Source organism: Ochlerotatus camptorhynchus, unplaced genomic scaffold (genome assembly GCF_037179485.1).
Source record: "Ochlerotatus camptorhynchus isolate MF236.1 unplaced genomic scaffold, CSIRO-AGI_Acam_v1.1 ptg000137l, whole genome shotgun sequence".
In the NCBI taxonomy this organism is placed as follows: domain Eukaryota; kingdom Metazoa; phylum Arthropoda; class Insecta; order Diptera; family Culicidae; genus Ochlerotatus; species Ochlerotatus camptorhynchus.
Window position 1 is genome coordinate 182,414 of NW_027040627.1, and position 13,230 is coordinate 195,643.

Below are 13,230 nucleotides of genomic sequence, written 5' to 3' on the forward strand. Positions count from 1 at the left end.
ATTTCAATGAATTTGCTGAAATTATAAAGGAGAAACTCAGGCAATTTCCGAAAACTTCAGCAATGTCAATGCAAATTTAGGAAACGTAAGGGAAGTTACATGAACACATTAGATCATTGTGAAAACATTTGATGGGAAGTTCTATGCTTTTTAATGGCAGTATCGATAACTTTAAAAAAATAAAAAATAAATCGGGAAGATCAGAGAACTTCAATGCTGATGTTTCAATAAATTCAAGAAAATTGTGAGAGCACTTAAGAGGTTTTGTTATCTTCAAGAAAGTCCAGAGACCTTCTAAGATGATTAGAGATATTCCAGTAGTCTTATTATAATCAGGAAAGATCCGAGCGCTTCCAGGATGACCAGAGAACTCCAAAACAGCCCCTAATTTTAGGAAAATTACAAGAACTTTTAAGGAATTTCGAGGAATTATGGAATATTCCTAAGTGCATTTCAGAAATGTTCCGAAAACTTCAGGGAAATTTTAGAGTCTTCAGGGATGTTTTTTGAATATCATGAAAATTTTCTGGATCACCAGTTCAGGTTGACGTATGCTGGCGGTCGGACGTACGTTGGTGTCTCTGCTTGAGTGTCGTGTATTTAACCGTAGTGCTTTTTTATTTTGAAATTATTTTAGTCAGCGTATGTTCCTGGCAAGCATGAAAACCGTGGAAAGTGATTTAAATCCAAAATCCGCGATTGTTGATAGCATTAGAGTTTATTTAGTTGCGATTTTGAGTGCTTATCGGCGTAGCTCGAACATGGAAGCTTTCCGCCTGATATCGGTTTCCTCCTCCTTGTTGTGTGCGTTTGTGTTGCAAAACAAAGCAACGTTCTTCGGTGTGATTGTGTTGGTATAAGAAAAATATTAGTGAGTGTGTAGTGCTGCCGTACAAATTTGGAAGAGCGGGCAATAGTTAGCTGGCGAGACGGCGATGTTATCATCTCAGGCGTGCTGTGACATATGCTGACAGCAACGTTCAACTTCATATGCGAAAAAAAAACATCACGATGGCGATAAGTGGCATGCTGTGTTTATCATGGTGGAGAACTTGGTGAGAATGTTCCATTACAACTATGTTTTTGATTTGCTGTTTTTTTTTTAATATTTGGTATCGACGGTTCCCTTCTGGTTGCCCGATTTTTTGTTCAACCTCTTGTTTGCTCGCTTTACATACCATTAAACTTTATTGTTCCGAGCATCCATTAATTACGTCACAATTTGATTATTATAAATAAACTTTCCCTTCTCATTTTCACAACGCTTTTCGTATAACATGGGCTGTTTGTCACAGATTTCTAAAACCCCCATCGACTCTTCTTAAAGCGTGACGAACTGAATGGATGGCCCCTTTTGATGCCTTTCGGGCTAGAAATTTTTCCTGTTTGTGTATGTTTTTTTCCCCATGACGATGTAAATGTAGTTGTCTCGTGTTGCTTTTGACTCATGACTAGTAGAGGAGAACGAGCGGTGTGAAACTGGTCGTCCCTTTCTTTTGCTCGTGTTTGTATGGTACAACGTGGTGGATGAACTGTTCAGTGTTTGAAACTAATTAGATTCTTCCTCTTATTGACATAAGTTTCGCATAGCATGAACTTTTATGTGAGTTTTCATGTGCGTGGTGCTCCAGAGCTGCAGTGTACGGGAGCTTTTTTAACAAGTGTTAGCAGAATGACCGACAGTGCTTATAAGAGCTAGATGAATGATTCTCCATTTCCCTAATAATTATTTAAATCACTTTTGTCCAGATATTATTTATTTATTATTTATAGGTTGTGGACCAGGTTTTTGTTTTGGTACTTCACATTGTAATAAAATGGAATACATCATTGTTTAACATCAATATTTCTCATTTTGTTTCAGTCAAATTAGAAATCCGTTAGCCCACAATGCCAAATGATTGAATTAATATTATGCAACTTACTGAACAATATTACACAAAAAGCATTATTTTCTATTGGCCTAGCTTAGCTGTAAATATGTTGATTTCTTGAATACAATTTTTCAGTTCAACATACCTGCATACATTTGTCAAATTAATTGTATTTGTCATTACCTTGATTATTCGTTCAAATATTAATTTAAATTTTATTAGGTAGTCGCGAGGGACGTCAAGTGATCTTATGCCCGCCTTAATTGAAGACACCAACGTGTACGAGGTATATCCCGGATTCCATGGTCTCTACAAGGTTGTCTGTTGAAAATTATACTTATGTATTAATTTGTTTAAAATCAATGTTTCTCTAAAGTTGCAGACAACAAATTATTGTTATGAAATTTCATTCCTTAACAATAAATGTTATTTTATATTGGCTGAAATGATGATATGTTCTTTTTTTATTTTTTTTTTTTTACATAATTTTTTAGCACAACAAACCTGATTTTTTTTTTCATTTTTAGAATAAAGTTAATGATTTAGAAGGACCCTTGTGATTTTAAAACATTAATGCATTGCTATCAACATGAAAACATTTCAAACAAATACTAATTAATACACTATTGTGTCATAATTATATTAACGGATCTTCTCACAGTAGCAGCACATTGAACCCCTAGTGGCTTTAGATGGGATTGATTACAAGTCTTCAGAAGTAAGTGCCAATCTTTATTCCGTATTGAAATTTGGGTAAATAGAGAATGTTTTTAATTATTTCATTATTCTTTTTCAATCGTTGCTACAATGTCATCTTTTATTTAATGGTATTATATGTTCGATCAGACTGTATATTATTATTATTATTATTTCATATCATTATATTATGCTACATTTTTAATTACAATTTATGTTCGTTCATCACATTATGTATTGTTTAATAGTATTGTACTATGTGTAAATGTTATTACAGACTTCATGTTATATTATATTATTATACATGCTTATTTATTTATTTTACTATTATTCCTTACTCCTTCTTTTCATATGAAATTGTGTTATATAATATTAATTTGTATTTCATCCGTTTATGGCATTAGTTTTCAAATAATGTGATATTAGCTTTTTATATTCAATTCATGGTAAAGCATTTTAGATCATCCAGGGCATCTGTAGGAGCGATTCCGTTTTCTAGTTATCGGATTCCAATAATTAAAATTTTGATATTCAATGACAGCTGACTGATTTTATTTATTATTTTTTTTTTTAATTTCAGAATTAACATAACTGCAATATATAGATACATACATTTGTTTGATATTATTGCTCATATACTGTCTGCGGCTGTGGAATAGTTATAGCAACGTTTCATCACTACCTGCAGCCCAGCAGTGCCAAAAGCATTTCCAGTCGATGATGTGTTATAATGCAATTCTTCTTTACCCAACTATTGTATTGCTCCTCTCAAACGTCAATTGATTGCATGTTTATGCAATTATGTGTAAGTTTTCCATCCGTTGATGCAGGAAATAAAAAGCAATGAATTTTTGTACCAGAAAAATAATCGGGGTGATTTTTCAGCAGTTGAATTTTGCGAGCCAAAATTCATAGGCGAATAAACTCACGCACGAGATTTGAGGTTTCGAATTTTTCCAAACACTGATCTTGATATGTGTTTTTCAGCCTTTTATCAACTTTTTTCAACTTTTTTCAGCTCTTCAAAGGAGAAACATCTTTAGATTTGTATTGTAATAATTTATTTTTTCAGCATTCGTTCAGGTTAATTCAAGAATAGTCTAATGCATCGTACTTTGACGCGAAGCGCAGTGGATTATGAGATGCTCGATGACCCTGGAGGGATCGTATTTGCTTACTGAGCAGAAAATCATGGGTTCAATCCCAAGCTCTCCGTCATGACCCTTAAAATTCATGATCACTATACAAAATAAATATATTTAATTGCTTAATATATCCTATACATTTCAGTGTTGCATCCACTTACCATTGTGAGCTGAGGAGGTATAAAGCTGCATCTTATTATATGTAAAATACTTTTTCATTGCAGTAGCAACTATATTATCTTATGTAATATTTTAATGTTCTGATATATTTCATTTCTCCATTGCATATATATTTTCATTATATAAATAAATACTGGGTTGGGAGGGAGCATCAGGGTATCATTCAAACTGAAACTGGACGATGGTATGATTGACAGCCGGAGTCTAGGAGGGAATAAACACTATCATTTTCTTTATCCTACCGATTCGATTGTGGTGGTGTGAATTCTACTCCAACAGTTTCAGGGAGATTGACGCGCCCTTCTTAACAAACCATCCAGTAGAAAGCTTAATAAGTATTGCGAATTGTGTTATTCGATTTGTTGGAGCGTACCGTTGGAAGGAGATTCTTAAATTCCCGTGGATTTCGCGTAAGTGTCTCTGCTTACGGGTCCGCCCTTCCGTTTTTGGCCCTTCATACAGCGATATTGTGAATTCAGATCGGTAGCTCAAATTGATCTTGCTATTAAGTGGAGCTGCATACAAGACAAGTCTTGAAAGGATGGTGGCTACTTTACATACATACATACATACATCATGAAAATTTTCTGGATCATTAGAACATCCCCCAGGAATCTGTTTCTTCCGGAATTATGTCCTTTTTTCTTTCGACTGTTCCGTAAGCGGTCTGGCTTCCGACTTTCTTCAGATGTTTCTTCCAATCTACCTTAGGAAGTTTCTGCCAGCGCCTCCAGGAAGTTTATTTCGTTTTCTCAAGGAAGTTCAATTAATTCTCCCAGAAATTTCTTTCGTCTTCTTCTGGAAGTTTGACCATAAGCCAAAGGTTTTTTTGTTCGACTTCTCTTGGAAGGTTTTTCCGAGCTTCTTCTGGCTTTCCCTGGAAATGGCTACTTCTGAAAATTTACTTCTGGTTTCCGAAACTTTTCTGGCTTCTTTTGGATGTGACACCCAATTTTTTCCGATAGTTTATTTAAATTTTCGCCACCAGTTTCTCAATTCGTGTCTTGGAAGTTTCCCGGAGGTTTTTCTAGTTTTTCTCGAACTTCATCCAGAAGAGCTTCTTTCGTCTTTCTCTGGATGTTTTTTCAGCTCCATTCAGAAGCTAATTCAAACATTCCCCGGAGTTTTCTTCCGGAATATTCTGATCATAGTTCATAAACTAAAATTTTGCTGTGATTACCAGCTTTCTCTGCGAAACTGAGAGACTCAGAAAGCCGTCAAACAAAGCAACTCCCCTCAATCTCAAATTTTCGCTTTCAAAAACGGCAAAAATATAAAATTAAATAAATGGTAAATACTTATAGATACCGATTTTTTAATACCTTTTATACCGATAAGCATTAAAAGAAACTGGCAACGCTGTTGGATCACCTTATTGGGCTGAACCTGGGAGGGAGAAGCAGACTCGAAAAATATGAACGTCAAAAGGAGCCAAAATCAAGCTCTCACGAACCGTCATTTGGAGCCAAGCAGTTTGATGATGCTTTTCTTACAGTTGAACAAGAATACACAAGGCGGTATTGAAATCTTGCATATAATAAACTGTCGTTTCCAGCTATCTTATTCAATAGGACATCGTCCAAAGTAATAACGGTAACAATATTTTTTTACAAATGTCTGAGAACAACTAGGGAAATTGCGCCAGCTATGGCACTCTCAGTAGCCATTCGGTCTAAATCAAGTTAAAATTATGTTTTTCAAAAAATATCAACATAGACATGCAGAACATCATTGAAACTAGCATCCTGTGAAAGAAATTTTGAGTTTGATGAAAACTTTGAGCTTTTGACCACTAGTGGGGGACTACTAGGGAACTAGTAGTGCCATAATTGGTACACTTTCCCTAGTTAATCTCGAAATACATCCATTGCACAGCTTGTAGTTTTGCTCGTACACCACCGGAAACTGCTGTATTTTTTGCAGCACTACTAGAATGATGGTCAATCTTGATTCGTAGAATTCTAAAAGTCACCGTGGCAACTAACCGCCTCGATCCACCTAACACCAAAAAATAGCAGTCATATCTGTATCACTAGCCCATGGTATGATCTGCACCGATCACTCGACTCTCAGACTGTGTGCATCTCGCAACGTGTGCCTCCTCTTCCTGATAGGCCATTACCTACACCATGCGATCATTACGTAAAATTTACCGACTGCCCCCGTTCGTTTGTCGGACGCTTTTCCATCGCGTTGTGGATCTTGCCGTGGTCCTGTAATCTCTTACGATGCAGAACGACCAAAGATGACTGTAGGAGCACGAGTCGAATCGATCATTTCCCACGAACGCAGACTCATCGATGTCCCGGACGAACGGACGTTTGGGATCGAGAGTCGCTCGGGGTTATATTTTGCTAATCATTTCGAATACGTAGAAGACTCACTTTGCAAGGTGGACAGTGTAGGTGAATCGATAATGGTGAATGTCGAAAAGTCAAACTTACCGGTTAGTAAACAATCCTGGACACAACTGGTTTCAGCGCTTACTTGGGAAACAAAGTATCTATCCCATTCTACGTCACATTATAACGTAGGACTTTTACATGACTTCCTCAATTATATTGAGGTTTTTTTTTGCGCGATTCGGATGACATGTGAGCACGAGTTCTGTTATCAGTAGAAGCGCTGGAAAAGATGCCGTCCTAGTTGACGAAACAACTTCTGGCTTATCAATCAGCTGTTCACCGAGGATGCCTTCTTTAAAACACTGTGGCTACCAGCTCGTCTGCCAGTTTAGTTCAAGAAGTGATTCCGTGAAGGTTTCTGAACTAAAAAACTTCATTTCTAAAAAGTGTCTCAATTACGCGGGTCGTAATTTGTTATCTTTGCTTAATCATATAGTGTGTACTTAATAATCAATCAAACAGAAAGACAAAAATGGCTGCTGAAGTTTACAACTATCCAAGCAGTAAAAGCTTCATGAAGTAAGTAACCATTTACCTACACCCAGCCGAATATCGTGAGTCTATTTAAAAAGTAATTTGGCGTGACCTAGTCGAATCCAGTTGTTGCGAACAAAAGCACATGAAACTCGAACAGACGAATGATAAATTTTGCACAATTGTTATGAAATTGAGTGTACAAGAAAGAAGTGAAAATGCGAAGCCGCGCTTCGAAGGCGAAACAGCAAACAAGTTTCTACGGTTGGCTTGATGTTTGTTTGGGTGTTTTCGCGTCGCCGCGTCGATTGTGAAGCTATGAAGAAGGTCGTTCGGCGCTGGTCATGTGAAGCAACGCTTCCCAAATTATTTGCGAAAGTGAATGTAATTCTTGGAACGGAGTCTAGCTGGACTTATGTATTGTCGTTACAGCTGAAAACTGGAATCGACTTTACTCTCGTTCTAAACGTTATATGTACATACACATTACAGTGCATCATTGTGCGAATACAGCGATACCTACAAAAATATATCTAATCGTTTAAAGTCAAAAGTGACCGACTCTATTCATGATTTGAAACCGGCTGATGTTTTTTCCGCTGTAGATCGTATGACGATCACCTGAATCGTTTGGAATTAGCGGATTAGAGGATGAATTAATCGCGCCAATCGTCATCATCATCATCATCATCATCATCATCATCATCATTAACATAGTGGTCCGATGGGTATAGACAAACAGACGCACTCATCTCCTTCTTTTAGTTTTTGCATACTTTCGAGCACTTGGCAACAGCCACATATCGGTGCGCTTGCTTTATGCACTGCACGTGTACCTTTCCATTCATGTTGTTGGTGTTTGGCACTGTATTGCGATGATCGCCAGCATCTAGAAGTATGATACACTCTGTTGCAGCATACACCAATACAAAATAACCCTTTTGTGTATTTTGGGTGGCGTGATATGCGGCAAAACAGTGTGAAAACATACGGGGAAGTATTGTAACCCAGCTAACTACGGTATTGAATTTCCATAGTTTGCGCTTCTAAGGTATGAAACACGTTTATGCTTTCACCTCACATTGACGAAATATCTTCTACTTGATAGCAGAAAATGTGAACAACCTGAAGTAATGAAGTCATGAAATTGGGTTGTTAGCGGAATATTTTAAATAAAACAGCAAAAAGGGTTATCTTCCATTTAATTCCACTTAATTAATTTTCATATCCATGACAGATACGTATTTCGACTACAATGTGCACTCTTCATCAGTGTCATTCCCACTAAAGAACTTATCAAAACCTAACCCCCTTAAGTACTCATACCCTGTAAAAAAATTTTTTTAATTAAATGGAAAATAACCTTTTTGCTGTTTTATTTAAAGCTAACAACCCAATTTCATTACTTCATTATGATGGCTACCAAGCCTTTGGGGATTTTCCTTATTATAGATTAGTATCGATTTTTCTCCTTTAGTTTACTTATATCTTTTGTTTTTTAGTTTGGTAGGTTCCGATTCTAACATTGTAGTTTCATTTTTATACCTGTGATCTGGACATTTTCACCTTGGGGATGAGTACTTAAGGGGGTTAGGTTTTGATAAGCTCTTTAGTACATTAATAAAAATTCAATTTTTATTTTTTATTTTTGTTCCATACATGAATTTTTGCAATGTGATAAACAAATGATATATATGTATATGTCGGACACATAGTTCTTCTGTGTACACATCAAATTCATGTGTAACCGCACATATTATTCATTTGACTCATAAATTTCATGTGTACTTCTGTGTGGATTCTGTTTATGTGTGGACACATGAAAACATGTGAAATTTTACATGGAAATTTGCCAATAAAAATGTGTCGAATTTTATGAGTGTGGGAATGACGCTGATGAAGACTGCACATTTTAGTCGAAATACGTATCTGTCATGGATACCAAAATTAATTAAGTGGAATTAAATGGAAGTGAACAACCTACTTTGAGTTACATCCGAGCTGAACAATAAGATTTTTTAATTGTCTCGCTCAATCACTAAACATCCCAACTAACCTATAAGCCAAATCTAGAGCAACATGTGAAAAGAGAGTACCCAAGTAACCAAAAGTTCCGCATTCAACGATTAGAATCACTTCCAAGTTCCATAAAGTTCAAATAAAGTTCCGACCGAACTTTCAAGTTCCATAAAGTTCAAATAAAGTTCCGACAGAACTTTCATGTTCCATAAAGTTCGAATAAAGTTCCGGCAGAACTTTCAAGTTCCATAAAGTTCAAATAAAGTTCCGGCAGAACTTTCAAGCTCAATCCGCACAAGTCTTTATTAGTAACAAAATTTAATGTACGTTAATATGAAATGATCAGTTGCCCGAATAATTCAGAATTCTTATATTTATGCAGTGCATCAACATTCTATCCAAACATAAAAAATAAATAAAAGAGTAATTTCCTGGATTCGAACCCGTGTATTCGGCATGCGATCTACGATTGCTAACCACTGCGCCACAAGTGTGTTGGAATACCAAGCGGGCAAACACCAATTCAAAATTTATCAAGGTGTTGTGTTTCGTATTCAAGTCAGTCAGCTTGCACTGAGAACTCCAACAGTAGGTGGGACAACAGTTCTATTTAATATATTTCAGATGACGTAGCGGTTCGTTCTGGGGCTCTCACGCAGAAGGACGGGGTTTAATTCTAATTCTTCAAACAGCTCCAATTCTACTACTAATGCTGATAAATCAATACATATTAATACCTGGATTTAGAAATAACTTTCATAAAAGTGCGAACTAAATATAGAATTTTGGTGTAGTGGACAAAAACCTTTCTTAATTTATTTTCTTAAAGTTCCGTTCAAGTTCCGCCAGAAGCTGCTTAGAATGCTCTTCAAACCAGAACTTTCACGTTCTTATAACGACTTAAAAATGAGGCTGCTTAGAATTCTATAGACCACCTTCAACCAAGTTGGTTAAGCCAGAACCCTCCTAAAACCATAACTTACTTGGGAATGGTTATGGTTATCAGTACAAAGCCTCAAATTTGCTTTATTTCAGCATTACTAGTGCTAAAAAGCCTTTAAACAGCCTTGCTAATGCTAAGAAGCCTTTAATCAACATTGTTATTGCTAGAAACCTTCATTCAACACTGCTAATGTTGAATGACCTTAACTAGCATTAAATGAGTATTAGTAATGCTTGTTAATTTTTTTTTATAGGAAAACCACATGGTCAGTATTTGTGAGTTTTAGTTAGGTGAATGTATCAAACATTTTCACAAACACCCACATAAGTGTTTGAAAAAGATGGTTGAAGAAAGCTTGACGGATGCGAGGGGGGCGACACATCTAAATCTTAATTCTAGATGCTCAAAAAATCTCACACTAGCGAATCAATCTTCGAAAGATCATCTTACATTTCTCGCATCTACTTGCATCGTGCTTCATCTTTTTGCAGGAAACCTTCAAAATCGACATAAATCTTCCTTCTATCTACTCAGCGTGCGTGCAGCTAGCCACAGCAAAACGCAATCTTTTCTGCATTGTAGATAGAGTCGCCCCCCTCGGACGGATGAAACATCGTAATACCAACCGGTGGAAACTAATGATTTTAAATTGGCTCACTACTTGACTAGCCTATTGGTCCCAAGTACATCTATAAGCGTACCCTATTAGCGGCGCCGGTGGTGTAGTGGTAAGCGTGATTACCTCTCACGCCAGCAGGCCTGGGTTCAATCCCAGTCGGCGCCGCTGGGATGTTCTGAGGCATAACATCTCTGATCACGCCTTCCTTCGGCAGGGAAGTAAAGCCGTTGGTCCCCGGTTCATGAGTTGATGGGTCGATAGGTAGGTTCCAGGTGTTGGAGCTGCCTTCCTGGCGTCGGTAGCATTGGTGCTCAGCACGGAAAACAAATCAAGGAAAAAAAAAGCGTACCCTATTCTAGTCGAAATTCTAGTACTGACTAAGATTGTTTTGATTCGCTATGAAAGTTTGACAGATAAAATGAGGGGTTCGTAGATTTTCCTATGTTTCGAGGGGTGCATCAATTAGCTTGGGACCGAAGATAGTACCAGAGCTGAGCCAAAAAGTTAAGCACGTTCCTTCGGGACGATCTAGAGTTACCTCTATGCTGCTAATGCTTACGAAACGTCAAACACTTTCGCTTCCATTCCATTGATTTTTATACAAACAAAATCGCAATTTTCTAACTTCAGACGCTATTAAGCTGACTTAAACATGTTCCTCCCTCCTCGCCATAATAACATATGTTTGTTCAAAATTTACCCATTTAAAACCCAATACCGTAATAGGAAATTATATGTTCAACAACTTTGTGAAACAATGTCTGACTGATTTTTATTTTTATTATTTGTTTTTCTTTCTCTTTTTTCTTTTAAATCTGTCAGTCATTGATTCAATAAAATGCTAATAACTTTTCACGATCAAGTAAGATCGTCTTCCGGTCTTCGACAAACTTGTTAAGCATATAATTGCATATTAGGATATTGAGTTCAGTAATGTTTGAGACGTTTGCAACGCCACCTAGCAACAAAACTTTTAAATTGTGTGTTTTTTATAAACTTCAACTCGGAAAAAAATAGCTTCAATCTGGTAAATGTTGACCGAGTTGGCTAAAATTTTGAACCTGAAGATTGCATAGATTGAAGCCTCAAGATTGCATAAAAAATAAGTGATATTATGGCGAGAGCATGGTCATGCTTTGGTCTGGCGTATAAAGTTAAATGCGATTTGTTTGTATAAAAATCATTTATGATTAGAAAAATCTTAACGATTTTCAGTAAAATCACCATAAATCCATATATTCCAAAAGCTCTGACTGTTTGCTTTCCAAAACCGTTTAAAATAGAAAATCGGTTGAAAAATTTTAAGTATGCAGACACTAACCCAAAATCCGTTTTTTAACCATTTCATTGTGTTCTCGACTAGATTGTAGACAAGCCATGTAACACAGTGTTAATGAAGTTTTTCTTATTGAAATACGCCCGTTTTAAATGTTAATATTTCTGACTGCGGCCCACATAAAAATATATTTTAACAACTTTTTTTTTTAATATAACAGTGTATAACTCAAGGGGTAAGTCCTCAGCACAGTGTGCCGAAATTCAGCACAGCTTCGGCACATTCATCGGCACACCTTCAGTACAATCTCGCAGGCATTGGATTGTTCATTAAATAAAATGGGAGCACTGCTGGACAACTGTCATTGAAGTTTTTCATCAATCAAGACCAACAATTGAAATGGCCTCAACTCCATTCTGTAAACAAACCTTGTAAGGCCATTTTCTCGCGAACCGAAACCTTCAATCGCAAACCTAAACAATCTGGTAGAGGAGAATTTCCCCTACCTGTTCATTATGTTGGTTTGCCTTTGCGGACTTCGGTTCGCGAAAAAAATTGCCTTTCAAGGTTTATTTACAAAATGAAGTTAAGGCCATTTCAATTGTTGGTCTTGCAATGTCCTTTTTTATAAGGTCTGGGGCATATTGAGATTTTCACGTCCGGTTGTATTGGTGCGATATGTGAGAGCGTGTTAGTGAAAATCCGAGGAAAATACATAACAAATCGCTGTCAAACTCATATTGACAGATCTAATTTCGTACATTTTCCAGGTTAGTCAGAGGAAAATAATAAACAACTTTACATGGCGATGCTCGCTAGTGTACGTGCGTTAAATATATTTAGTGCTAATATTTAGTTTGGTTTGTAATTCAAACTTGTCAAAACACCGCACGCCATGCTAAAATATTGCTTCCCTTTCGAAGCGAACACGCCCTTGGTTTCGGTACCTCTTCCCGGCACGCCACCGATGCGAAGAACAAGCTATACCGAAGAGCCGTTCTGTTATGCTTGGTGCCGTGCTTAAGTTGTTCGGTGCGTGCCGTGCGGCACTGTGCCAACGTACCGTCCTTCTATCAATTACCGTTAATGGGTGTGACTATTTTGTTTGCAGTATTACGTGAGAAAGTGAAGTAGCGAATATTTGTTTGCATTTTTTCACACACATGTTTGGAGTAAAGATAAAGGGTATCCCACATCAAATTGCATCACGAAAAAAACGCTGTAGAAAATTACCTAGCTGATCGATCCTTTTAAAACTTTCAGACATTAAAATATAACCCATTAGTAAGCTTTTGGCATTTTTATTTCATTCAACTTCAATACCATAACCGTACGCTCGCACCTTACGCTTAACTCCACTCATTAGGTTCTGTGCAACATCTGGCTGCAGCTTCTTCTGTACGGAAACCCACTTTTTCTTCATGTCTTCCTCAGATTTAACCTCCTTGGGATCCTTCCGTAGTGCCTGCTTCATAATAGCCCAGTATTTTTCGATGGGCCTTAGTTCCGGTGCGTTGATGGGGGGTGGGGGGGGGTTTATTTTCTTGGGTACGAAAGTTACCCCGTTGGCTTCGTACCACTCCAGGACAACATTTGAAG

At 37.1% G+C, this 13,230-nt stretch overlaps 1 protein-coding gene across 2 annotated transcripts in view; it reads left to right on the forward strand.

Moving 5' to 3' along the window:
* Nucleotides 1-13,230, forward strand: part of LOC135700494 (NADP-dependent malic enzyme-like) — a 69,273-nt gene that overhangs the window by 24,408 nt on the left and 31,635 nt on the right. Inside the window, exon 1 of one of the 2 annotated variants that reach the window (XM_065221028.1) lies at nt 6,696-6,819. The exons of the other annotated variant lie outside the window; for it this stretch is intronic. Coding sequence (XP_065077100.1) covers nt 6,773-6,819 — 47 coding nt within the window. The 5' untranslated portion in view covers nt 6,696-6,772. Of the gene's footprint in view, nt 1-6,695; nt 6,820-13,230 lie in introns of those variants that run through there. 2 annotated transcript variants of the gene reach the window in all.